Source organism: Rhinolophus ferrumequinum, chromosome 2, assembly GCF_004115265.2.
Source record: "Rhinolophus ferrumequinum isolate MPI-CBG mRhiFer1 chromosome 2, mRhiFer1_v1.p, whole genome shotgun sequence".
Taxonomy (NCBI): Eukaryota; Metazoa; Chordata; class Mammalia; order Chiroptera; family Rhinolophidae; genus Rhinolophus; species Rhinolophus ferrumequinum.
In genome coordinates, this window is record NC_046285.1 from 17,291,696 (window position 1) to 17,319,607 (window position 27,912).

Here is a 27,912-nt window from a genome sequence, read left to right on the forward strand (position 1 = left end):
ACAGAATTTCAAACGTCAAAATACAATATAATCATACTGAGAAAATCCTTCATATTTAGTAATGGAAATTTCAAAATACTGCTGAGAGAGAAAATTGCCAGTTTGTAATTATGCCTCTTTCTCTACAGGTATCACTCATTACAGAAACTAGAATAACACCATGGTAATAAGAGTCCTAAACAAGAAAGTAGTAAAACATATTGATGACCCACATTATGAACAAAACATTGTTTGCTCTCTAGTCATGATTTTGGTTTGTTTATAAATAGAGCAAACAATATATGAAATGCAGAAAAGGCTTCTGATTTAAATTTTATCTATTGATAAAAATGTATTTGAAAGTGCTTCTCCATATCAATCAGGAAAATTCCAAGGGCAGCCCCATTCCTACCTGCCCTGTTTGCTACAGGAAGTCCAAGCCCAGCCCCCTTGGCCATTCATGGACAGGTGGACTTAACCACATACTGTTATATATCCCATCTGCCCTTTTCTTCCTCCTACTATGCCCTCTGCAATTTCTGTTCTGTAACTGAAGAAGTTTCTATATCTCTGACATCCTTATGCAATTCTCTCTTCCCTAGCCTTACAAATAACCTGGAAATTAGTTTTAAAATTCCAAAGCCCAGGTTACGACCAAGACCAACTCAACCAACAATTCCTAGTATGTTTTGTAACTCCCCAGGTCATTCAATGGGCAATTTCGAGAACCAGTTGATTTATTGGTTCAATATGAGTTATTTCCTAATACTTTCAAAAACCCTTTCCTGTTTTTGAGAGATTTCTGACAAAACTCCAAACCTCGATCAACCATGGCCTTCTAGAAAAAAAATCACACAACCAAAATGGTGATTCAATTTATAGCCTTGATTACAAATCTCAAATGAGCATTCGATATTACCTAGATATCCTACTATGGTTCTCTAGGTTTTCCACACCTGGAGATGTCCATTTCATGCTTCTCCTTTTTGTCTCAAATGCCGCTTACTCCTTCCACTCTCTAATGATGACCTCGCTAGGAATATAAAAGCTATCAGGCATGAACTTCTTTACCCTCACACAAATCCACTTACAACCAACCCGTACCTGCATCCAGAAATTGACATGGAAACGACGAAGTTTAACTTGAATGAATAAATGAATGAACGCACAAACAAATCAATGTGCCCCATTAATTCCAGATTATTTCTGACATTTCAGTTTATGCATTACCATCTGATGTCATGAGGAACGTGTGTTTTATGACTACAACATGTGTTTTCCGTTTTCTGGACTGCTGTGCTGTATTATAGTAGTGAAATGTTGTGAGTTTCATTGATTTAACTCTGCTAGTTTAATATATTTTCAATGAGAAATTTCAATCATTTATGTTTTTGAGATATACCCAGAGAGTTATATGCAACATTAAAATACCAAATCGAGTGAAGGTCTACTCACTTAGATAATGGTCTTCTAAAACACTATATCCCCAAGAGGAAGAAGAAAATGACAACCGAGAAAGCAAAGCTTCCATTGCCAAGAATAATTCTTACTTTAGGTCAAAGGCCTTCTGAACAAGTGGAATATGAACATCACAGTATCTAAAGTGATGCAGATCACTCTGCATTTGAATCTCTATCTATATATATGGTGAAATTAAAGGAGATGATATAATACCAAAAGGGGAGAGGGGGAATAAAAAACTTCCTTTGAAACAAAACTGGCAACAAGGTCTCAATTCAATAAAAAGATTGAAGTCCTCACAAAAAAAAAAAAAAAAAACCAAAGCCAAAAAAACAAAAACAAAAAAAAACCACTACAGAACAAAATAAAAAACAAAAACAAAAGTTGTTTTAAAGTTACTAGATAAAACACCTGATTGCACGACAGTGAAGAAAATATTTCGAGTTAGCAGTCCAGTGTAACTTTCTCCTTTGCACTGCTCCGCCTATGACAGGGTTACAAAGAGCTTTCTGAAAAGCCAGAAATTTTTTCACACACACACAAAAAAGACTTCCAACTCAATGATAACATTTCTTAAAATTCCATTCTGCTTTGTCTGCCAATATATTAAATCAACAAGATATGTGCTTAGTACTTAGATTTTAGTTTATGCTTTACTTGATATTTTAAGATATCAAGTAAAATATTTAAAGCATTTAAAAATGTTTGTTTCTATTTACATTTTAAATGAATTAAATACTTAGTTTCTCCTCTTTTTGTACAATTTCAAGCAGTCTTAATTAAAAAAAAATCCTATCAATGCCATTATCCTGGTATTATATGACACTAACCTACAGGATCAGTAGTGGTGGTTTTTCCTCGTACTGTGATCACTGGACCTAGTCTCGCATTTGCCTGTGGAACCACCTCTCTTTACAGCAATTCCTGAGAGGTCATATGATGAAGCCATGTGACCACTCACTCTGCCTCAGATGATTGGATTAGGAAAGGACAGCACTTCCATTTTAACCAGATAACCACCAGCAAACTGGGCATAATATATCTCTAGCCCCATTTTTTTCTTTGAATTGCTTTAGCAGTTAATCTACATGTGATTAACGTGTTCACTGAGGTCATCCTATGTGTAAAGCAGATGTTTTTCATTTTATATTTATTTTTAACCATCAGTTAAACATTATTAAACAACCAATGGTTATAAAAAGTATCAAAGACATCTCCATATAGGTTATCAACGATACACATCTTACTTGTTCTAATCTATATTCTTTCAGTTATATTAATAGAGAAAAAATAAACCATAAAACCATTCAACTATCAATATCAGATCTTTCTTACTGAAGAGTTCATGATATTTTAAAGTGACTGAAAACTACATTTTTCATTAAACCAATCAATGAATGACCTTTAAATTGATTTCCTTAGGCCCCGATTTTTTCATTTATTTTAAGTTTAATACTCCCAAGTGACTTTAATCTCACTCCATTGCTTCAGCCCTCTCCTACATAAACTTTCACTGATTCAGTTGCATGGCTTTCTTATGCCTTTCTATTCTGAGTCTGGCTGGCTGAAGCCACTCATAAATTTCACCAACAATCTCCTCACCTAGTTTCCCCCTTACTGACATGACATTCTCTGCTGACCTCATCACTGTATCTGGTGCATGTAGGAGCATACAGATATTTGTCTGTTTACTTGCCTGTATTTCCTTTTGAGTTTTGAGACCTTGAGGACAAGAACTATTTTCAACTCAGAATATCCACCACTTAGCAATACCTGGTACATAGCAGATACATATAAACGTCTGAAGCATGAAGGAACTTTATAAATTGTGTTACAACACATTTTAGAATATATTATAAATACACTAAATTTCTAGTTTAAATTGATACATATCTCAAATTCACTAACTTTTTACATTGAACTTGCCTTAAATCAATTTAACCTCTCTCTCTCTGTCTCTCTCTCTTCTCAATTCTGTGTACAGGTATGCCAGAAAAAAACATAGTAAGTGTTATCCAATGCTTCCACAGATTCATGCACAGACGCCATATAATACGATACATAATAAATGCTAACTAATCAATATGATATTGGCTCATCCTAGAAATGACAACTAGTTGGGGCAACTCTCAGACCTCTTCACACAGGAATGCTAAGTAAGGTGTTTTCACAGCAACATTCAGCAAATGTCACTGCAAATTAAACGGGGAAAAAAGTACTATTTACTCTTGGTGAGACTGACTGAAGAAATGACTTAATTTGCCACACAGTATCAACTGGGAAAATGTCATTTGATTTTTTAACAAATACTTATTACTTTTCTGTTATTTTAAAGAGGAAATAAACATTTTAAGAAAGTTCTATGTTAAACAATGTACCATCAGACAAGATTCTAAAGAAACACTCTTAGATGGATTTGGAAAGTCAGCATTCTGGAACCATATATTTAATAGAATAATTAATAATATTAAAAATAGTAGTAGTAAATTTAATTTAAAATTAAATTTATATTGAAATACAAGTTAACTAAGAGCTATGTGCCTGGGAATATTATGAGTCTTGTATACGTGTTAAATCATTTCACCTTTAAAACAATCCTGAGGCAGGCACCACTCCATTTTACCAATGAGCAGATATGGGCTCAAGTGATGATCACCTTACCCGTCACACAGATAGAAAGCTTAGACTCCCACTCAGTTTGCTAAACCACTATGCTCTACCTTTTCCCAAAAAGGTATTCATTAATTATTCTTTGGTGGCTAACCTAATAATTTTCTCAAATTGGAAATCAGAAAAAACCACCAACCAGTTGCTGTCATTGTCTAGTTTGTACAAAGTTAGGCATGTCCCTTTGCCTCTCCCAACTGCAGTTTTAGCACAACAGGACTTGTAATGTCCACATAGCATATTTTTGTATTTGTCTAACTTTTACCCCTGGTCTCTTTTGAACTAAGGTACAGTATAAAGAAAGAAAAACTTTATGAAGATTAAGTAAGGCAATGCATATGAAAGTGTTTTAGAACGTACAGAAATGATATGTCAATAAATAAACTCTCTTATGATCAGTGATATAAAAATATAAAAATGATTTAGCCATCCCTGCTTCCCTCTTCTATATTTGATACTTTCATATGATTATATGACAGAAGAGTAGGAAATATAAGTTTATTTATTCATTACCAATTAAAATAGCAAATCAAAAAATTCATAGTGAATATTCCTCTGATTTAACTACAGTAAAATAATTTTTTGAAACTCAGGAGTACGTAAAACAAAACAAAACAAATCAGCCAAACTGATATCATTTTGAGAAAATCTATTATTTACCTTAATAATTTTCGATAGTAGAACACATACTTAAATGCCTGACAAATTTACGTAAACATGGTTTAATTAAAAAACTGCAAATATGTGTTATTTCCTTACTTCTTTTAACTCACTCTTTCTCTACTAGGGAGAAATAAAATTAAAATTCCAGAAAGCTAAGAAGTTGAAAAATGCCTAAAACATGAGTAAACAACCAAGTTGCTCCTCAGTCTTGAATTTCTTAAATAGATCTTTTTAAATATTAATTTTTTTATATGCCACTTGAAAAAAATTACTTTGCTTAAAACTACAAGTGGTGATTGCAGCTAATGATCTACAGCTGAAAATATTATAAGGTAATATTATACATATATATATATATATATATATATATATATATATATATATATAGCTAATATCCTTTTCCAAGAAAATGTCAAAGCCTGTGATGTGTTAGATTACTGTGCTACTTGTTACTAGTTCCTGGAGATATAATTGTGAATAAGGTACAGGTGACCTCTATTTTTCAGGGAGTTTCAATTTCATCAAGGGAATCATACATGTCACAGTTTTTCTAATGTAATTTGGTTAAGTGTCGTGAAAGGTAAGTATACACGGTTATAAAAATATCTACAAGGAAAACTAGCATCACTGGGGGCTTTCGGAAAGCCCTCCCTAAGGAAACGAGCCTTGTAGGTGAAGGATGTGGTCGGGAAAGGGAGGGAGTGTTGGAGTGGGATATTCCAAGAGGGAGAATGGCAAGAAGTAGAGAGTTCAGAGTAGAAGGAGGTTGGTACATTCAATGACCTGAGAGAAGGCTTGTTTGGCTGGAGCAGAAGAATCCACGGGAGACCCATGGGAGCTGATTTCTGTGAGGCTTACTGGTCAGCCAGAGGACACTGCAATCCCTGAAGCCATTAAACAGGACAGTGCAGTGACATGACCAGAAAATGGACCAAATAGATAGCTCATGAGGAAATATGAAGTCTCATAAAACAACACGAATAATAAGAAATTAGAGCCATTTGGAGAGTATTGATTTTAAAGTTGGTAGAGAAATGCAAGATTTACTTAACATGCTGAGATAGAAGGAATACAAAAAAATGGTGCTGTATTGGAGCTAAGCATTAGAAGCCATTTGTTTCAAGGACAAAAGTCAGAATAAAACTTCAAAAGATCTCTGAGGCCTATATCAAAATTATATCTGATTCCACAAATACAGTCAATTTATAGCCCTTATAGAAAGAGATGCTAGAAATATATTGATTGACCATGTTACTGTTGAAAGTTCCATGGGAAGAATTTCCAACATAGAACAGATGTTCAGCCTACCCTAGGTTGAATACATACAGTTAATAGGATATTAATATAAATATTTCACAAAGTTTATGAAGTTCCTGAAGGTCTGTCAACACCCAAGCTGCCCTTGATCTCTTTATACCCTCAGGGAAAATACTGACCAAGACGCAGGAAAGAGTTCTCAGTATGAACTTTCATCATTCCTTCCTTATGTGAAAGTTATCAATGCTAAGTTAACTGGGGCCATTAAGTCTGCCATCTGCAGTTATGTTTTACACTGATGCTTGCCTGGAGGCTCTGTTGTTCTCTACAGGCCAGAACTGTCTTCAACAAAGAAGGACAGTTTCAGGAACAGGAGCCCAGTAGGTACTTCAACCTACTGAACTCTGGACTCTTACGCGCCTGAGTGTTAAATTTATCCAGGTAGTCATATATTTAATAGTTTTTCACAACTTCCAGACTAAAGCAACAGACTGAGTCATATTTCTAGAATTTTCAGATGCAGTGGGCCTCAAGAGTTATTTAGGACGGACTGCATGGACTCAGAGGTCTTATTTTATTTTGATTCTCTGAAAAATGGTTTTAGTTTCCAAGTATATAAGGTAGTCCTTCGTTTTTTTCCCTTAAGCTATCTATAGACTGTAACAACTTAATAAACTCTGCTTTTGTAAATGAAATAAAACATTTAAAAATCTTTCACTAAACCCCCCGCCCAGTTCGCCTTACTTTACATGGTGACATAGTTATTTCCATAGGCTCATAGAGTCCATCTTTTTATCAGAATATAATTTAATAAAATGATTGTGCAACTAAGGCTTTACCGGAATGGCCATATTTGTGAATGATGCTCACTGAGTCAGAGAGGACAAGTTACTTTTAAGGAACACAGGCTGATTTTACTTATAGATAAATGCCTCCTAAGTCTGCCTAGGAAATCTGGCCTGGTGCTTGTGGGGCATGATGGTGCAGCCTCACAGGTCGGGATGGAAACTTCCGGGAGGGTTAGGGATAATAACAAATTTTGATGAGCCTAAGAGAAGAGCAGTGCATCCAATGGTACAGTCATGCATTAGCCAGTGGTTTACTGGGCTTGGCTTTCTAACCTTGAGCTAACACAAACTGAAGCTTTTAAAACTCCAATCTGAGATTCCCTATAAAAACATCCAGAAACAAATGAATTAATTTGTAGCACTAAGGCTTTCACTGTAGAAAAGTAAGGCAGCCTCAGACATGCATTTACCCGTCTGTCTCTCTCTAGGCTAACAGCTGGCAATATCTCCTAAAATTCACATGTTCAAATGGTCATTGTTAACCAAATAGAACAGAAAACTGTATTCGTTGATTTCTATACTTTATCATTCAAGATCCTGCAGACACCGATGATCTTTGAATACTTTTTTTTCTTGTACTTTTTAAAATAATTTTTTTAACCATCACAATATCCTGGGCCATTGTTTTTCACATTTATAATGCAAATATACTGGTGTACAATTACCTCAAAGAAAACCAATTATATTAGCATACTATGTTATGACATGACAATTTCCTCTTTCTTATGTTTAATGTATAAACACTATAATAATTCAATAGACCCAGAATGATTGAATTCCAAATAATAATTCGAGTTTTAAAAAATACTTCACTCCACTTACAAACATATTGAATAAAATACCAGCTATTAGACTACTTATTTTTGCTTCATGTGGTATATTAGTATCACAATCTTAATTAGTTTTTGTAGTTTACGCATGATAGTATAGTAAATACACACAGCTGTAGTTTTGTATTTTAAATCTAAACAGCCAAATCAAAATATTCTACGTGACTTATGCGTACGTAATATTATTAGGTTGGTGCAAAAGTAATCGCGGTTTAAAAGGTTAAAATAATTGCAAAAACCGCGATTACTTTTGCACCAACCTAAGAGTTCACATTTTAAACATAGATTGGATATGTGTTCAACCCACACTTACCCATAAAGTTGAGATAGCCTTCACCGCCAAGTGCATGAGTAATGAGTCGAATCATTTTATGGAGCTGTATTCCACGATCAATAACTGGAGTCAAAGGTGCCAGAACACTCATGTTGGTATACATTCATCAGCATCCATCAACCAAAATGCCAGTGACTTATCCCCAACGAGTGCCTACAGAAGTAAAAGTCACTGAGATAAATACAAAGAATAGGTCCTAGTCAGCTCTGATTTACACTAAAATAACAGGACTGATTACACAGGGTGGAAAACAATGTAGGAGAGGTGTGTTAATTCCATTAATTTTATGTATTTTCCAATCATTTCTTTCTGTGTTGAAGGTGATCTGGTAAAACATGTTAGCGATCGACGCATATGTTTTCAGGACTGATTTTTATTTTTAAAAGTGCGTGGTGAAAAATTCGTGAGAAGCCACCTATTTGTTATACCTGAGAGGATGCTTCAAATTATCTGAAATTAGAATAAATATTTATTATAATGTTGAGCATACTAAATGGATTTTTGAAATAGTTTGCATCCCATGAATTTATTTGTTTTGAAAGAATGTAAGTTTCTAAAAAATAATTTATATGTACATATGTTTATATGTAAGTATACGTATTTATATATGTATATGTATTTATATGTAACATGTATATGAATATCATACAGCGGACTATCCTCCCCTTCAGCAGAGGATTGACAACTTTGTTTTTAAAACGTAAATTTTTTTTTCTCACTTGATTTTTCATTTAAGCTGAAATTTGTTTTACATGAAACTATAACAATTGATAAATGGGGAAAGTAACTCAGAAACATGCTGAGTAGAAGAGAGGGCTCTTAATAATCTGAATTATTCATGGTTAAAAACAGCTAACTAATGCAAAGTGTTCTTCATTGAAAAAAATAATGTATGTATAGTGAAACATATAATACAGATTAAACTGTGATCTCATTACCCTATTATAATTATTTTCATTTTTAGAAAAATATTTTTACTTACAATCCTGTTATAATTTTGCCCTTAGTTTGAGGGCCAAGAAAGAACTGGCTCAGAATATGGTTCTTGCCACAAGAATTCTCAGTTTGATCAGATGGTAATTGTCATCTATAGTACTAGAGTTCATTTGGTTTTTGTTTTGGTTTTTTTGCTTTATCAAAGCAGCCTCTTTGTTCTTTAACTTCCAGGTAAATATTTTAAATCAGAACAGAAAAAAATGTGTACTGTTATGGACTGAATTGTGCTCCCCCCCAACTCCGACTCATGTTGAAGTCTTAAGGGATAATATGACTATATTTGGTGATCAGGCCTTTAAAGAGGTAATCAAGGTTAAGTGAGGTGATAGGGCAGGCCCGAATCCAATATGAGTGGTTTTCTTATAGGAAAAGACACCAAGGATGACGGTGCGCAGAGCAAGACCACATGAGAACACAGAGAGAAGACAGCCAGCCGTCTGCAAGCCTACGAGAGAGGCCTCAGAAGAAACTAAATCTGTTGACCCCTTGATCTTGTACTTTCTGCCTCCAGAACCATAAAAAATAAATTTGTCATTTAAGCTACTTTGTCTGTGGTATTTTGTTATGAAAGCCCTATCAGACTAATAATACACGTACCAATAAATGCAGCTTCAATCTGACATATAACTTAGAGTTCCATATAAGCTTCGTTTGAAAATAGGTGGCGCTCCGTAACTTTACTAACAATTGTCACCCCAATAAAAATGTAATTAAAAAAATAGGGCGGTATGTTAAAACAAGTTGAAAACAATGCATATAAGATACAGATAGAATTATGAAATTGTGTTTCGATAGCAATATTTCTTAAAAATTTGCCCGTTCCACTTGTTCAGAATTGTTTAATTATATTTTTATGTGTAAAACTGGGTATACTTCTATAATCTCTTATGTTTATAAAATCATTTTGATAACTTCTGTTAGATTTTTACTATGATGTATATATTTCCATATTATCCATTTCATAAATATACATATTTATACTTTTATAAGATTTATTTGTACATTTGATTTAGAAAGAACTAGGCAACTTGCATCTTTTTTGTACATTCCCGACAATTTGTATACAAGGTAGAATCATATAAATCTTTAAAGGATGAAAATAATTCTTGGTAAATCTATAATGTCTCTGTACATTTGTGAAGACAATTTTGAAAAGTAATCTATCAATTTCACCTTCAATTTGTTTATTCCACTTACTCATTTCATTCATTCATTCATTCATTCATATAAAATGGACATACCGTATATTGAAAGCTCAAAACGTGCTACAACTGCTAGAAGTTTTGCAATAGAAAGATACAATTTATGCATGTTATTTTAGTTTCACATTGTTAGGTGTTTGATGAGTGGTTCCCCATCCTAATTAATGAAAAGAAAATTAATATTATTCATTTCTTATTTTGTTGTAATTTAGTTCTGGTGTTTTTATATTCATTGGATCTGCTTTCCCGCCAATTAAGTTGAAAAGACAGCCCTGCCATGATTTGGAAGATGCAAAATTTAGTGTATATCTAGTTCATGAGCCAGCAGATTTTCTGTAATGGCCAACAGGACCTATTTTAGGCATTATTGGTCACTTTCTGTCTTAACTATGTAAATCTGCCATTATGTCTCAAAAGCAGCTATACACAATATATAATGAATAAGCATGGCTGTGTTCCAATTAACTTCACAAAACCAGGAAGCAGGCAGAATTTGTCCCATGGGTCTTTGTAGCTGACTTCCGATCTATGTACTTCCACTTTCTTAATAATTAGAGGAGACACCTAAAAGATCAGCTGTTTACCTTGAATAGTTAATTTCTGCTGAATGACAGAAAAGCTTATTCTTTGAGCTTCAATTTTCTTAGTACACATATACTGCAAATAATTCAAAACTTTTTACTGTCTCGTTTTCAATATACAATGAGTACATTGTATGTTGTTTGTGTTTATGAGGATCAATACAGCTTTAAATAGCCAAATGGCCTCCCCCACCCGTTTATGTTTATTGAGTGACTACTAGGAGCCGTCACAATAGTAAGGCTGGAAATACAAAGGTATAAAAATAAATTTTCTGCGGCAACCATGATTAGAACATGGAAGACGGAGCAATTATTCCTACCCTGCACACCTGATACTGGCTTCAGGGAGAATACTGTATCTGAGCAGGGTACTGGGTCTTTGTAGGAGCTCCCCAGGTGAAGCAGGAATGGCAGGTGTGTGGGGAAAAGTACATGACTGGAATGTGCCTGACCTATCTGAATGGGTGGGAATTTTACAGCTCTGAGGAATAATGCTTGGAGAATTGAGCAGAGAATGAAGGTAGACACTTTGGCTCAGGCCTGGATAACTGTGAACTTGAATGACAAGCTTAACTCAAAGATAAGATCTCGATTGACAAAACGAGCTTTGTCTTCAAAATACCTCAGAATACATTAGAGAAAAGTGGCTGAAGCTGAGGGGACAGTGATCAATTAGCAGGAGATTTTAGTGATGGCAGGAGAAAATGGCGAAAGCATAAAAGAAAGGCATAAAAGAAAACCTCTAGAAGGAAACCAAAAATGGAAAATTAAATTTACCTGGATCAGCAAAAACATTCTCTCGTTACAACAAAGAAAATACGAAAGATAGTACTTGCAACTGTCCTTTACTATCTTTTCATTAGAGTTTGGGCTGGGTAAAAATAGCACTGCATTTTGAAGCTGGAATTTATAGATCTACAAAATAATTTTAAAATGTTTGCAAGTATAAGTAGTTTTCATATAAAGACACAGATAGATGTAGATAGATATAATAATAAGTTATATTAATTGTATTAGACTATAGAAATTTGTTTTTACATATGCAAATAAATAGAAGCACGTGGGAAAGTGGGAGAGAGACAGAGAGAGAGAACGAGAGAGAACGAGAGACATACGCAGCTATAAACATATCCACTTACCTGGTCATGGCTCTCTGCATAAGCGATGCACTTTTCAAGGTAGCGCCTGTTTGTGAGTGTGTATACTATTTGCCCATATCCCAATCTTCATCTTTATACTCTTTCAGTAGCTAGAGGGAGAGAAAATAACTTGCATAAATCACTGTTTTCACATTAACTCCCATCCTGAAGGTATACATCCTGTCGATACAAATTATATGACACGCAGATACAAGCACACACACACAGCAAAGATATCTTCGTTTAACCTTTTCATGAAATCACAGCTTTTAAGCAGACTGTCCAAGTAACAGTGTTCAGATAGTTTGATCATTGCACTTGAGGGTTTTTGCAATCTTTTATTCCCTGTAACAAAACTACCTCTTGATTAATAACTACAGAAAAGTGTTGTTCAATGTAATTCTGTAACTTTTACAAGGCAGAGAGATACTGGCTATATTTTTAGGTTGGGTTAAAAAAAAGTAGCAGGGATAGTATTGTGGTCCATTCTTTAAAAGCGATAATTGAAAAAACAATTATTATTTCAAAGTTCAAAGACTGTTATGAAATAATTGTCATCTGAACACACAACACATTTTTGTCTCCACTTCATTTGTCAGTCAGTCTTCAATCTGGCTTCTGCCCCCACTAACACCTCTTCAATGCAAGTGACCTTGCCACGATTTCAGATGACCTTGCTCTTTCTTAGGCAAGTACTAGCTGTATGTGGTGACAAGGTGACCTCTCCTCCCCCTAAAATGTTTTCCTTCTTAGTCTACCACTGTGCAACTCCTGATTGTTTTGTTGTTTTTCCCACCACTCTAGGCATTCTGCAAAGTCTCTTCCGCAGCCTATCCTATAAAAGCTGCTGCTCCTCAAATTATGTCCTCAAAAGAGCCCCTTCTCATTTACTCAACACACGCTGTCTCTGTGGGCTCGTTTGTCTGTTCAAAGTGTCAACTGAACTCTGTGATAGACAAAATTCAAGGCTGCCCTCCACCAGTCCTGCTACCTCATATTCACCCCTTTGTGTAAGCCTTTACCTAGAGTGTGGGTGAAACCTCTGAATACAATGGATGTCCTCTGAAGAACCATGCGATAATAACTGAGTGATGTTTTAAATTGCTAAGTTTGTGGTAATTCATTACGCAACAATAGAAATGCAGACTTTGGTACCCAAAATTGGGTTCAGGTCTGCTGGTATCTTCCTTTGTTGACTTCTTTTTCCCCTTATGGAATTCAGATGTGCTTAGCCATCCCCCACAATGGCTTGTGAGTCACTGAGCACCAGGGGGCAGAATGTTAGGCAAAATAATGACCACCCACAGATGTTCAGAACAGAATGGTCAGAATCTGTGAATACCAATGTAGCTACAGGGATTTTTCTGAAAAAAGAGACAGGAATTGACAGAATAAGAGAGAGATCTGAAGATGCTACATTGCTGGCTTTGAAGATGAAAGAAGGAGCCATGAACAAAAAATATAGGTTGCTTTTGGAAGCTAGAAAAGACAAGGAAGCCAGAGCCTATAGAAGGAATGTAGCCTTACGAGTGCCTTGATTTTAGCCTAGTAAGACCCATTTCAGATTTGTGACCTACAGAACGGTAAGAACTGTGAGATAGTAAACTGTGTTTATATGTCACTAAGTTTGTGGTAATTAGATACAGCAATAATTTGAAACTAATGTATAGATCTACACAGATATGTCCAATTAATTTTTGACAAATGTACAAAACGACTCAACGGAAGGTGGAGAGACGTTTTAACAAATCATGCTGGAAGAGTTGGACATCACAGTCAAAAGAAAAAAAAGCCTTGATTAAATCTTACACATGGTACAAAAATTAACTCAAAATGGATCATGAACTTAGAAATATAAAAGTAAAACTATAAAATGTTTAATAGAAAAACGTAAGAAAGTCAAAGAATTCTTGGACTTGACACCAAAAGAGATCTCTAAACGGCAAAAATAAATAAATAAATAAGATGAATTGGCCTTCATCGAATTTAAAATAAACAAAGAAATTTTGCTCTGTGAAAGCACAAAGGAAGAGGATAAAAAGACAAGTAAAGAGATTGGGAGAAAATATTAGTCAACCACGTGTCCAATAAAACAGCTGAATATAGAATATATAAAAAACTCTCAAATTTCACAGTAATAAATTGATCCAATTAGAAAATGGTCAAGCAACAAAAACAGACATTTCACCAAAGAGGATTCACAGAAAACAAATAAGCACGTGAAAAGATGTTCACCATTATGAGCCATTAAGGAAATGCAAATTAAAACCACACTGAGATGTCACTACACACCTATTAGAATGACTGAAGTAAAAATAAGTGACAATACCAAGTGCTATTGTGTGAGGATGTACAGAAACTGTATCTCTCCAATGTTGCTGGTGAGAATATAAAATGGTACCGCTACCCAAAATTGTGTGGCAGTTCCTTAAAAGATTAATCCAACTACTATTATTATCCAGTAATTGCACTTTTGGGCATTTATCCTGGAGTAATAAAAGTAAATGAGCATTTATCCTAGAGTATGAGTTATGGTTATAGAAAACCTGTACACAAAAGTTTATAGCAGCTTTATTTATAATACCCCAAATCGAGAAATAATCCAGATGTCTTTTAATGGGCAACTGATTAAACAAAGTGTGGAACATCCATACAATGGAATACTATTCACTGGTGATACATGTAACGACCTGAATAGAACTCCACAGAATTTTGCTGAGTAAAATATAGCAATCCAGAAAGGTTACATACTATGTGATTCCATTTATATGACATTCTTGAAATGACAAAATTATAGAAATGGAGATCAGATTAGTGGTCGCCGCAGGTTAAGCAGCCAGGAGGGGATGCAGGTGTGGCTATAAAGGCAGTGTGACCTGTGTGGTGATGGAAGCGTTTTGAATCTTGACCATATCATGTCAGTATCCTGGTTGTAATATTGTACCAAAGCTTTGCAAGATGTTACCATTGGGGAGATACTAGTGAAGAGGACATCAGATCTCACTGAATTGTTCTTTTTTTTTTTTAATTTTTTTTTTTATTATTTTTAAATTTATTGGGGTGACAATTGTTAGTAAAATTACATAGATTTCAGGTGTGCAATTCTGTATCACATCATCTATAAATTACATTGTGTGTTCACCACCCAGAGTCAGTTCTCCTTCCATCACCATATATTTGATCCCCCTTACCCTCATCTCCCACCCCCCAACCCCCTTACCCTCTGATAACCACTAAATTACGTTCCCCAGATTAATTTTCAAACCCCGTGGCCATCCTGTGGTCACCGACTGCCCTCCAATCCCCTCACCCTCCCCCCCACTCCACCCCCCCTCCGCCCATCTAGCAACCCTCAGTTTTTCCTCTTTGTCTCCAAAACTGTTTCTGATTAGTTCATTCACTCACTGAATTATTTCTTAAACTGCATGTGAATCTACAATTTTCTCAATATAAAAAGTTTAACTAAATATTTATGTATAATAAAAAATTCTAGGTGCACAATAAATATTGAGTGGAATCAATGGATAAACAAATGAATTAAATACTTATATCACCTTTACATGAACATTATTAGATAATAAAAATGACCAACTACAATGAAAGGACATACAGCAAATTTGGCATATTTTAGATAGGCAAATATTTGTTCAGCAAATAATTAAACTAATATGATATTCCGAACTACTGATTTTGAAAGCATACAAGTAAAATAATTTGCTTGTGAACAACAAAAACATAAATGGAATCTAGCATTCTAATCTAACCCATACCCTATGGGTAGATAAGAATGAATACCATATACATTCTGAATACAGTTGTCATTTGCATTAATACTTTTTGTTTGTTTTATTGACTGTTGAGGGAATGATAGTCATTTACTCAATTATTTTTTAAATTCACAACTTACAAAAGTAGGAGGAAAAATCACTGAGTTGTTTTTTTTTTTTTTAATTTGACTTTAACTCTGGTTTTATTAACTAAAGGCCCATCTTTATGATGCAAAAAGATTTTTAAATAATTACATAATAGAGAAGATGGCATCTGCCTTTAGATAATTTACAATCTAAGAAGACAGCATAGTCATATCTAAACGTAGGAAAAGACGATACACTTTTCACTTGTATAATGTACTGCCCAGTACAGTACCTTGAGCATACAAAGTACTAAAATGTGCAGTAAGTTAAACATTAATAAAAAAATAATAAATAACCACCATCATTTACACAGAAAAGAAAAAAAAAATCCCACTTTGAGCTATTATCAATTTGGAAACATTCTAGGTTGATGTACACCTTGAATTATTCCTGAATCTGTGCAAAGACTGATGAAGGTTTTTCAATGGGAGGTTAAAAAGTAAGATCTGGTACTTGTTAGGGAAAAAAATCTATGTGAAAGATTAGAAATTGTAAGTAATGGTGGGTAGATAAAAACATTAAATCAAGGTGAGAAATTTGAAGACCACGGCATTTTTTTAAAAGAACAAATATAAAGCAACTTTCCAAGGTATTTAAGATGAAACACTCATGTGTTTGATTTCTAAGACTAAATAACTGTCTTTATAAAACACTTGTGTTTTGACTGGACAATGTTCGAGGAGTCATTATAAATGGAGAAGCAGGAGCTGTGCTGGTAGAGGTTTAGAGTCACAGTTGTGCATTGCACAAACCTACCTGGAGGTACAGGAAAGACTGTTAAGAGGTGATTGCGGTAACCACTTCCTTCAGAAAAGGCTCTAGAGTTTTTCTATGCAAAGTTACACACTTCCAGTATCTCATGGCATCAGTTCACGTCTGTACTAAAGGGCTCATCAGAAAGCTGTGATTATTTGATATATATATCTGACTCCTTACACAAATTCAGCCTCAGCTTATGGAGTTGGCCACTCAAAAATGTTCTATATCAAATCTAAGTCTGCATAACAACTTTAGTCCTGTAAGCACATTAAATGAAATGAAATACGATCCACACTACTTGAACTGCATTAAATTTAATAGCATTGTATCAGACAGGAAGTGTAAGGTGTTGCATATAATTATTAATTCTTAGCGCTTGACCCAGGGTGAGGAATTTTAAATGCTGAATGAAGGAATGGACGAATCCAAATATGTTGAGGGAAGACCATACTATGAAGCAAGTACTGGGAATTAAGGAATAACTTCTACATTAATTGATGATTTGCAGGGAGAAATGGATGCATTGATGAAGTCATAATGTGTTTTAAATATAGAGCACTGAAGTTCATATATTTGCATTGATAATGTAAAATTCCATTTACAGAGCTAAAATTATATTAATCATATGTTCCCATGCCTGAATAGTGCAACTGTGAATACTTTGAATTAGAACTTTTAGAAGTTTGAAAAGTACCTTATGAAAAAGCACAAGAATCAACACACTTATGGGAGATTTAGTACTTCACTTATTATACCTGTGACTAATAATCACAACTAAGAATAAATCAAATAAATAATAACTAAACCAACATAATACATAGTGAGGAAAAAAATAATTTACAGGAAATCTTACCTGGATCCATTTATCTGGAATTGCCATGGCTAATCGATAGTCAAAGCCACACCCTCCCTGGGAAATAGGAGAACACAGAGCTGGCATTCCTGATACATCCTAAAACAAAAGACATCAGCATTATCAGTTCACACTGCTCAAATTTTTACTAAGTATTCTTCTGCCAGTAACATTGAGGCTAGTAAATAAAAACAATAAGTAGCAGCATGTGTTTTTGGAGTGTTTTGGTAACATATGATAAAAATGTAATAGCATATCTCATTTCCCAAATAATGTGTAATGCTCTTCACAGCAGGACAATATAGATCTCCTGAGTCTGTATTTTTCTTTTCCTTGGTGTCACAGAAAACACAAAAGAATAGAATTATTATTGAAAAAACATACGAGGTGTGACAATTAAGTTTGTGAACTTGTTGCAATGATGTTGCTAACCTTTTTTGACATCAGAGGCATTATTCATTATGAATTTGTACCAACTGGACAAACAGTTAACAAACTTTACTATTTGGAAGTGCTGAAAAGGTTGCGTGAAAAAGTTAGACGACCTGAACTTTTGTCAACAATTCATGGCTCTTGCATCACGACAATGCACCAGTTACATGGCACTGTCTGTGAGGGAGTTTTTAGCCAGTAAACAAACAACTGTACTGGAACACCCTCCCTACTCACCTGATCTGGCCCCCAATGACTTCTTTCTTTACCCAAAGATAAAGGAAATATTGAAAGAAAGACATTTTGATGATATTGAGGATATCACGGGTAATATGACGACAACTGATGGCCATTCCAGAAAAAGAGTTCCAAAATTGCTTTGAAGGGTGGCCTAGGCACTGGCATTGGTGCATAGCTTCCTAAGGGGAGTCCTTTGAAGGTGACCATAGTGATATTCAGCAATGAGGTATGTAGCATTTTTTCTAGGATGAGTTTATGAACCTAATTGTCAGACCTCGTAGTTTCTTAGATTGATTTTTGAGCTACACTGTGAACTTTTTATTGATTTTTCATGAGACACAAAAACACATGTAGCATTATCTGTTATCCTTGTTCTCTGCATACACAGCACTGACATGGAGTGTATTTTGTGAGCACTTAGCTCACTTAGCTCATTTCTGATGAAACGGAAAGTAGAATTAGTATATGAAGAGTGAAGTAATTAAACGGCTTTCAGAGAAATTGAAGAAGACACAAATAAATGAAAGTATGTACGGTGTTCATGGGTAGGAAGAATTGACATTGTTAAAATGCCCACACTACCCAAAGCAATCTATAGATTCAATGCAAGCCCTATCAAAACACCAATGGCATTTTCCTCAGAACAAGACCAAATAATCTTATAATTTATATGGAACCACAAAGACCCCGAATAGCCACAGCAATCTTGAGAAAGAAGAACAAAGTTTGAGGAATCACACTAACTAATATCAAACTACACTACAAAGCTATAATAATTAAAATGGCACAATAGTGGCATAAAAACAGACACATAGATCAATGGAACAAAATAGAGAGCCTGGAAATAAACCCATAACTATATAGTCATTTAATCTATGACAAGGAGACAAGAATATACAATGGGGTAAAGACAGTCTATTCAATAAATGGGGTTAGGAAAACTGGACAGATACATGTGAAAAAAAATGAAATGGACTACCTTCTTACACTTTATGTAAGAATTAACTCAAAATGGATTAAAGTCTTAAATGTAAGCCCTGAAATCATAAAACTCCTAGAAGAAAACATAGGCAGTAAACTTTCTGACGTTGCTCTAGTATTTTTTTCTGATCTCCTCACGAAAGGGAAACAAAAGAAAAAATAAACAAATGGGACTACATCAAACTAAAAAGATTTGCACAGAAAAGGAAACCATCAACAAAATGAAAAGACAGCCTACGGAATGGGAGAAGATATTTGTCCATGATACATTTGATAAGGGGTTAATATCCAAAGTTTATAAAGAATCATACAACTCAACACCGAAAAGAAAACAAGAAACCCAATTAAAAATGGGCAGAGGATATGAAGACACATTTCTCTAAAGAGGACATACAGATGGCTATTAGACATACGACAAGATGCTCAACATCACTAATAATGCGAGAAATGGAAATTAAAAGCACAATGACATATCACCTCATACTTGTCAGAATGGCCATCATCAATAAATCAACAAACAAGTGTTGGCGAGGATGTGGAGAAAAGGGAACGCTGGTACACTGTTGGTGGGATTGCAGATTAGTGCAGCCATTATGGAGCATTCTCAAAAAATTAAAAATAGAACTACATTATGATTCAGCAATTCCATTCTGGGTATTAATCTGAAGAAATCCAAAGCACTAATTTTTGTTAAAAGAGATATGCACGCCTATGTTCACTGCAGCACTACTAACAATAGCCAAGATACGGAAGCAATCCAAGTGCCCAACAACATATGACTGGATAAAGAAGATGAGGTACATATATACAATGGAGTATTACTTCACCATAAGTATGACATCTTACCAGTTGTGACAATATGAATGGACCTAGGCATGACAGTAAATGAAATAAGTCAGAAATGCCACCTGATCTCACTTATATGAAATCTAAAGAACAAAATAAACACACAAACAAAACAGAGACAGATTAATAGATATAGAGAATAAACCGATGATGCCAGAAGGGAGGTGGGTTAGGGTACTGGTGAAAAAAGAAGGGATTAAGAAATACAAATTGGTGGTTACAAAATAGTCATGGTGATATAGAGTACAGCATAGAGAATATAGTCAATAATGTTGCACAGTTATGTCTAGTGCCAGGTGGGTACTAGACTAAGTGAGGGGGTCATTCCATAAATTATATGGATGTCTGACCACTATGCTGTACACCTGAATCTAATATAAAATAACACTGAATGGCAACTATAACTGAAAAAATAAGTAAATAAACTTTTTAAAAAGATGGTTTCAATATAGTCGGTTACACTTGGACAGGGTCTCTGAGGTTATCTAGTGGATCTTCACTCAGAAGATAGAGAAACCGAGGCTTATTGAGACGAAGGGAACTCTAGACACATGCTTCTCAATGGTAGAGCCAGGACTCAGATGTCAGGTCTTTCAACAGTGTCTTTATACTTTGTCATGCCCCCACCAGATTACTGATAATCAAATAAATAAATAAACAGATAAGTGAGTAAATAAAGAAATACATAAATGGTATAAGGACCCAGATGTAACAAAATATATTATTATAACCAGAGCAAAAATATGAGCCAAGTAGTAGCAATTCTAACACCACAGTATCTTCCAAATAAATCATTTTCCTTTACTCTATTACAGCCGCTATCTTATGTAAACTTAATTACTGCTTGCTTAGACCACTATGTGTCTAAATGGAATTCACCATCTCCAATTTCTCTGCCCACTACCTGCTGTCAAATTAACATCTTACAAGACAGTCTGTGCCTATTACTGCCCATCAATAGCTTTCAATAGCCAACAATCAAAAACTCAAATTCTTCAGCTTAAGATTCAACATACATTAAGAGTTGGTGATATTGGTGATATAATTTACTACTTGATTATCTGCCTCCTCACTCATTGTCAGAATGTAAGATCCATGGGGCAGAAGTTTTGTTGCTGTTGCTGTTAACTAATATTTGCCAAGAAGCTAGAATAGTAGAACACTACTTGGCATTAAGCAAGCACTCAGTAAATTTTCTCAGTGAATGAATGAAGGTGCTGTTAGGATTTAAACATAAATAAGACATACTATCTGACCTTCAAGGATTCATAAACTAGGGCCTAAATGCACATACACACTTATTATCATGAAGTGACATGGTGATATCGTTATGATAATTGTTCTGAAGTACACAGAAAATGCATTGAAGAGACCTACATCTTTCTAACATTATTTTGTGCTAGCTCATGTCAAATACTGAATACTTCATCCACTTTTCCCTGTGCTTGTCACAAACTTTTCTACTTGTATCATTGCCCAAAGTCTTCCTTAGATTATTATCCTTACTTCCTATAAAAGACTACCATATACTATGAGCTCTCTAAGGTTTAACTCAAATGCTGCTTCTTCCACAACACAATCCCCAAACTCTTCCCACAGAAAAGCTGGAATAAAGAAATACATGATCTCTATGGATCCCCAAATAATCTACTAATAGTTTTCTTATGGGTGAGAGTTATAGGTAAATACAGTACACGATGGAATACATCCATAAGAAAATAAAATATGTGTCAATTATATCTTATTTCTACATAGTACTTTATAGTTTATAAAATTGAAAATAATGAAAGATTAATGGTTAACAGAAAATAAGCCATTTTTAAAACATGTCATATTTATCAAAATATGCTACATTTTCACAGATATGATAGGTATCCAGTTCAATTCCTTATAAACATGGCTGAATATGTAAAATACCAGGCACCCATGTTAGGCACTGGAATTAGAGACACAATGCCTTCCCGTAAGAGTTTTCATAAGATTGGTATTAAAGATCAAGATAATTTTTCTCAAGAAAACATAAAGGTACATTCTCTATTTGGTCTAAAGGTAGTTTTAAGAAATAGTTTGATAGAAAATAGAGCCTGCTAAAAAACAACAAACAACAACAACAACAACAACAACAACAACAAAAACTATTTGGACACCAGTTGGTCTTGACTCTTAAATCTGAATCCTGGAAAGTTCTTCCATCTATGCATATAAGATATTTGTAGCTTTCTTTTGAAAGTGGAAAGTTAATGACTGTTTAAAATATTAAAAGAAAAAATGGTAAACATAAAGATCACTAAAATAAATCTATTTTAAACATGAAAAGGTTGATACCTACCAACACAGCATATTAAAATAATCACGTGTCTCAAATAAAGTTTAAATAGTTTTCACTCTTTAATATCTAAAGAGCATTTATGACTATTTCAAAGAGGGGAAAAACCTTAATTTAAAAATATTTTAAATAAATAGGAAATGTACCCATTTGGAGTTGTAAATATAACCTGGAAAAAATTGTCATTATAATAAATTGAAATATCTACAGTAGGACTTTATATAAAATTGTTACTTATTCGTTACACCACATTCCTTTCTTTAAAACCAGTTCATGAGGATCAATTCCACATTTTAAGAGACTCTCACTAGACAGAAAAGTGATGTATTGAAATTGAAGTAGTTTTCAATTTAAGTAGAATAAATTGAAGACACATCTTGTTTAAAAAAAAATCTAAAACCAAGTTATATAAAGTAGGCTAAAGTTCAAAGTTTCATTGGTGGAAACATTGATAATCAGAAAAGGGCTCCCTAGATAATGAAACTATTTTACTGGAAATGAACAAAAAGATCAATGTAACAATTTTAAATTTCATGTATTAAATATTGCTTCTTTTTTTCAGTACTCACTTTTGATTTGTCCTATTTGCTTATAGTAATTTGTCATATGTAATATCTGTGCTTTGAATTGTCATATAATTGAAAAAATATTTAAATTTTGATGTTTACAATTAAAATATATAAAAGACAAAATAAAAGTTTAAAACACCTCGGATTGATGTTAAAAGACATTCAGCACATAAAGTATTAACACAAGTATTAGCAAGATTTATAAACTATGACCAAATGTAGATTGGTAAAGAGTGGGAAATAATACTGGGTAACAAAATGGTATTATGATTGTTTGGGTTTTTTTATATTAGAATTTTATATTAGAATTTATTCCATGAATTTCGGATCCATTGTTTTATTCCTAGAAGACACTTACAAGGAAAAGCCTAAAGAGAGTAACTGTTCTCTATCCACAGATAAACGAGGAAATCATACCACCTAGTTGGAGATTTGGGGTTCTAAGAAACAATGGATGAAAAAAGGCTATACAAATAATAAATACTACAGGAATGAGAGTCACTACTTCATTTCATCCCAATGAACTAAAGGCCAACAATGTGAAAATACAACTAAACTCTGACTCTTAACAAGAGTCTTATTATTTTTATATGCCAACCGCTACACTTTGCAAAGAACAGCTTTAACATACTGAATTCAATATTAATAATAATTCCTAGTCAGAGGACTCAGAAAACCAGAGGGATTTTAGTTCTAAATCAAAATTAGCATAAGCATTTAACAAACTTCTTAATTTATCACATTTATCACCAAGAGGGGAATTGTCAATTATGCATATACCAAATTATATCATTACAGTGCAGCTTTGGGACAGTTAATCATGAACCTTCAGCAATCATGAATAACTAGTGAACATTTGGCAATCGGAGAGCAGTAACATAAACAAGAAAGGTAATCACATCTGAACAAGAGAAGCTTCAGAGAAGCTTGCAGGCAGAGATCCATGCCATCTCCAATGATTCAAGAAGAAAAGAAAATATATAAATAAATAGAAGCACATGGATAGTTGATTCTTTTCTCTGCTCGAGGTCTCATGGCACAAGGACCTGTCCACTGATGAGGATATATTACTTTCTAAACACAGGCATTTTCTTTTTTAACAGAGCAATGACAAGTAATTAGTGTACACTACCTCCTCATAGGAAAACAGTGAATTCTAAACAATGTGCTACCCACACAAGGTAGCTGTACTGAAGTCAAGATACAATTTTAGTGATGCAATTATTGACAACATGAGATTAATTGTTCAAATACTATATGCTGACAAAATGTTCTATACAAAGGGGGTCAGAGAGTTGGTAGAGATCATTATGGCTTTACCTCTGCTATGGTTATTGAATCCGGATACAATGTGTGAGCCAAATGATTTGCCAACATGAGATAAACTAAGGCATCTTCATCTACTTGTAGTCCAAAATATTCATGGTAACCACCTGAGAAACCTTGACCTAGAGAAAAGGAAAACAATATGGATGCATTATGTTAGCATGCAATCTTAACTGTGCATAGAGGACCCCACCAGTTTGTTGACATCAGTTTTGTTATCATAGCAAAGTGGAAAGAGCCTGAATACCACATAACGTCATCATCAGCAAATACATAATCTAACTTAGAAAAGTAATCCATATCAACATTCAGAGTTCAGACCGCCCTGCAATTCACTTTTTGTTTTACAAAAGCAAAGAAACAAAATCACTTCGATTTAAAATTTTTAATTTTAACTGAATTTTAAAGCAGAAAAAAACGACATCAAAAGAAATTCTAAAATTCAACTTTTAGATACAGCTTTTAGATACATGTCAGGAGATGTTAATGTTAGCTAGCTTCTATTTGACCCCTCTGAAGTAAAGCAAGTACGAAATATACCACAAAATTGATGTTCATATTATTTTAAATATGTGCTTCAATTTATGCAATATGGATTTCCTATGACGATAAAATGAGTTTAACATTCTTCAACATCCTTCAACCTCCTCTTCCCCCAACATTTACTGAGGTTATACCATTTACTTTCTACTTCTTCACTTGTGCTCTTATTTTAATTAACTCAAACTAGTGCTGAGCATCTGCCTTTTCCCACCATTTCCTTATATATAAGTTCTTTATTATTTGACTCACTTTTTTCAGTTTGCTGAATTTCATAACTGAAGGATATTTCCAAGTGTAATTATGGAAGTTATATTCCATAATTATTATTATTCTGAAGTTTTAGTTTTAAGATATTTAAAATTTATACCTCAATGGTTATTCAGCTATCAATTTCTTGGACACATTTTCCTTCCCTAAGAATTCTGTAGACGTAACTGTCGGCAACAAAGTAGTAGGAATCCAGCCATTCTTTTTTTCATCCATGCAGGTAATTGATTTTTATTTCTAGTTGTCACATAATGAATTTCTCTTTGTTACTGAATTTTATAAATTAAACACTCTCTGTCTTAATGTTAATTGTTTAATCTCAATTTTTTTTTTTTTTGGTATGTGTTCTTTTGCAATGCAGTTTCAGTTTTGTTTGTTGTTTTATTTTTTTCCTCATCGTTTAAAAGGGGGAAACGTTAATTAAATCAGAATGCTTTTCTTTACATTTCTTGGGCTGCTTACCCATACAAAGCATGTCTATATGTATGGATTTCAGTTCATTTCCCCAACTCCATAATTCCTTGGAAAATACCTCGTCCTCAGCAGAAGGAGGTTCTGCAAGAGCTTGAGATGTTTTATCCTAGGAGAGGATCTTTCTTGAATTTTGCCGTACTTGCTTTTTTCATCCCCTAAATAAGCTTCTCTCCCAACTGGAGGATGTGAATGAAACCTGTCATGTTTCATAGACCGAACTTCATTCCCAGGAACATTGCATGGGGACATCTCCATGATTATGCTGCATGATTTGCAGATAGCAGCATAATTGAACATAGCTTCTTTTCCTGGCAGCCACTTTTCAAGATTTACAATCTAAAGTCCCTTTTTTTTTGGATTGGTTGTTGCCAGCAAATATTTGGCCATTAACATAAAATTATTGTTTGCCATGGTATATACTGATTAGGATTCTATGATCCCACTTCTTTATACAACGTTTAAATTGAAGATCTCTGATTAACATTTTAATTACAAATTAATTTACAATTTAATTTTAACTGAGTATATCTGTACTTAAAATATGCATGTTTTCTTCAATGTTTAATATGCAGGAACCCACACATTCCCACAAATATTCTTATTTATTATTTTTGTTATTTATTTTTCATCGAAAACGCTGTCATGTTCACATCTTGAGGGTGCTGGAATAAATGGTTTCCTTAGAAAACATTTTTAGAAGAAAGCTACATATTAAGAATGGCATATTATTAAGTAAATATATTTAAAAGAAAATCACTACTTTTTATTTACATACAAAATGTAATTATATCCAACCTCTTGCCAAAAAGTGATCGAAGTGACTAGAGAAAAGACATACGATGGAACAGATAAAAATCAAGCCAACAGTAATAGTCACTGTAGCTTCTGCCACTGAACCCCAAAACTGATTGAATTTGCCAATAAAAAAAGATAACAAAATCATTAGTTATGTCTGTAATACGTAGATCAGTTACGTACCGATTCCATGGTGATGATAGAGCATGGATGTAACACCATCAAAACGAAATCCATCAAAGCCATATTCTTCCAGCCACCATCTGATGTTTGACAAAAGGAATCTTAAAACTTCCCAGCTAAAATATTAGAGAAATATATTTAAGCACAACGGTATATGGTTTTTCCTTAATTTCCTATATATCATTTGCTAAGAGTATTTATTAAAATATCTCTATCTCAGGAATCATGATGTTCAAAGAGATACCAAAAAATCTGAAAACTACTAGATTGATCTCATTTGCTTGATGAAACTCCTTCAAAAAGGAAAAATTATTAAAATCACTTAATATCTAAGAAAACTGAGAAAAACGTGGGTAAGTCAGGTCCAAAGTACAGTGACTCTGCCTGATTCAATGTTATGTCATCAGCAACCATACAGTGATGACTACATAGTAGTGCTTAAAAAGAACAAACAAAAAAACAAAACTATACTTATCTCAAAATTTTTCAACAAGATTTTTCATGTAATATCACCATAATTACATAGTTTCTGCTTTTAGAAAATATAACTGCACTATCAGTAGAAAAACTGCCTTGAATGTCTGTCTGCTTAAAATATTTCCCCATTCTACAATTTCAAAATACAATTCAGAATAAAAAGTAAAAGAAAAAAAAGAAACTTAAAATTAACCACATGATAAGCCATATTACATTTACTAAACTATTGCCTTGTGGGGGTAAAAAAAGACCTAATTACTAAAAAACACATGTTTAATAAAGTAAAATGTTTTACAAGTTAAAGACTCCTAGAGCTATAAAAACAGGAAGGAAAAAAAAAGAGAACTGTTATAACTCAATTAAAAACGCTGCATGAGACAAGCCTATTTCGGACAATTGAAAAGAGGGCATCATCAATTAGTATTTTCTTTAGTCGCACAGTTATGGTTGAGTTCTCTATCTTATTACAACTGTGGTTTTAAGACTTTAAAACCTCATTTAGTTTAATGACAAAGCAGTAATAGTGTATGCAAATCTTTAACTCAGTTGAAATTTATGTATTTTTTAAACCTTCCATATATTAAAGAGCAATCTGACATAAGTGGAGATTAAGTCGTCACAATCAATTCTGGAATTGTAAATCTAAACTTTGGGGAAAGATTAGTGTTGTCAGTAATTAACAGCTTTAAATAAGTTACTTTAAGTTTTAAAAACAAAATAAAAGTTACAATAACAAAAAAACAAACAAACAAAAAAACAGAAATCCAAGCAATCCAGTAGATACGAAAGGAAGCAAGGAAGGAAATTCAAGATTGTTAGATGCAAGCCATGATGGAAGTAGAATTTCTCAAGTTTCTATCACTGCATATTCATTTAAGGTTTAAGGAAAAAATTCTGTTTAACAAAAATAAATAGGTAAAACCAAAGAGGTATTCTACAACTGAACAAGATCAAAAGTTTCTGTTTTGTA

General features: G+C 33.8%; 1 protein-coding gene across 1 annotated transcript in view; it reads right to left on the reverse strand.

Moving 5' to 3' along the window:
* Positions 1-27,912, reverse strand: part of GBE1 (1,4-alpha-glucan branching enzyme 1) — a 253,230-nt gene that overhangs the window by 57,419 nt on the left and 167,899 nt on the right. Inside the window, 7 exon segments of the mRNA XM_033134959.1 lie at positions 8,019-8,142; positions 8,145-8,192; positions 11,958-12,028; positions 12,031-12,067; positions 17,484-17,582; positions 24,198-24,325; positions 26,466-26,581. Of these exon segments, the coding sequence (XP_032990850.1) occupies positions 8,019-8,142; positions 8,145-8,192; positions 11,958-12,028; positions 12,031-12,067; positions 17,484-17,582; positions 24,198-24,325; positions 26,466-26,581 (623 nt within the window).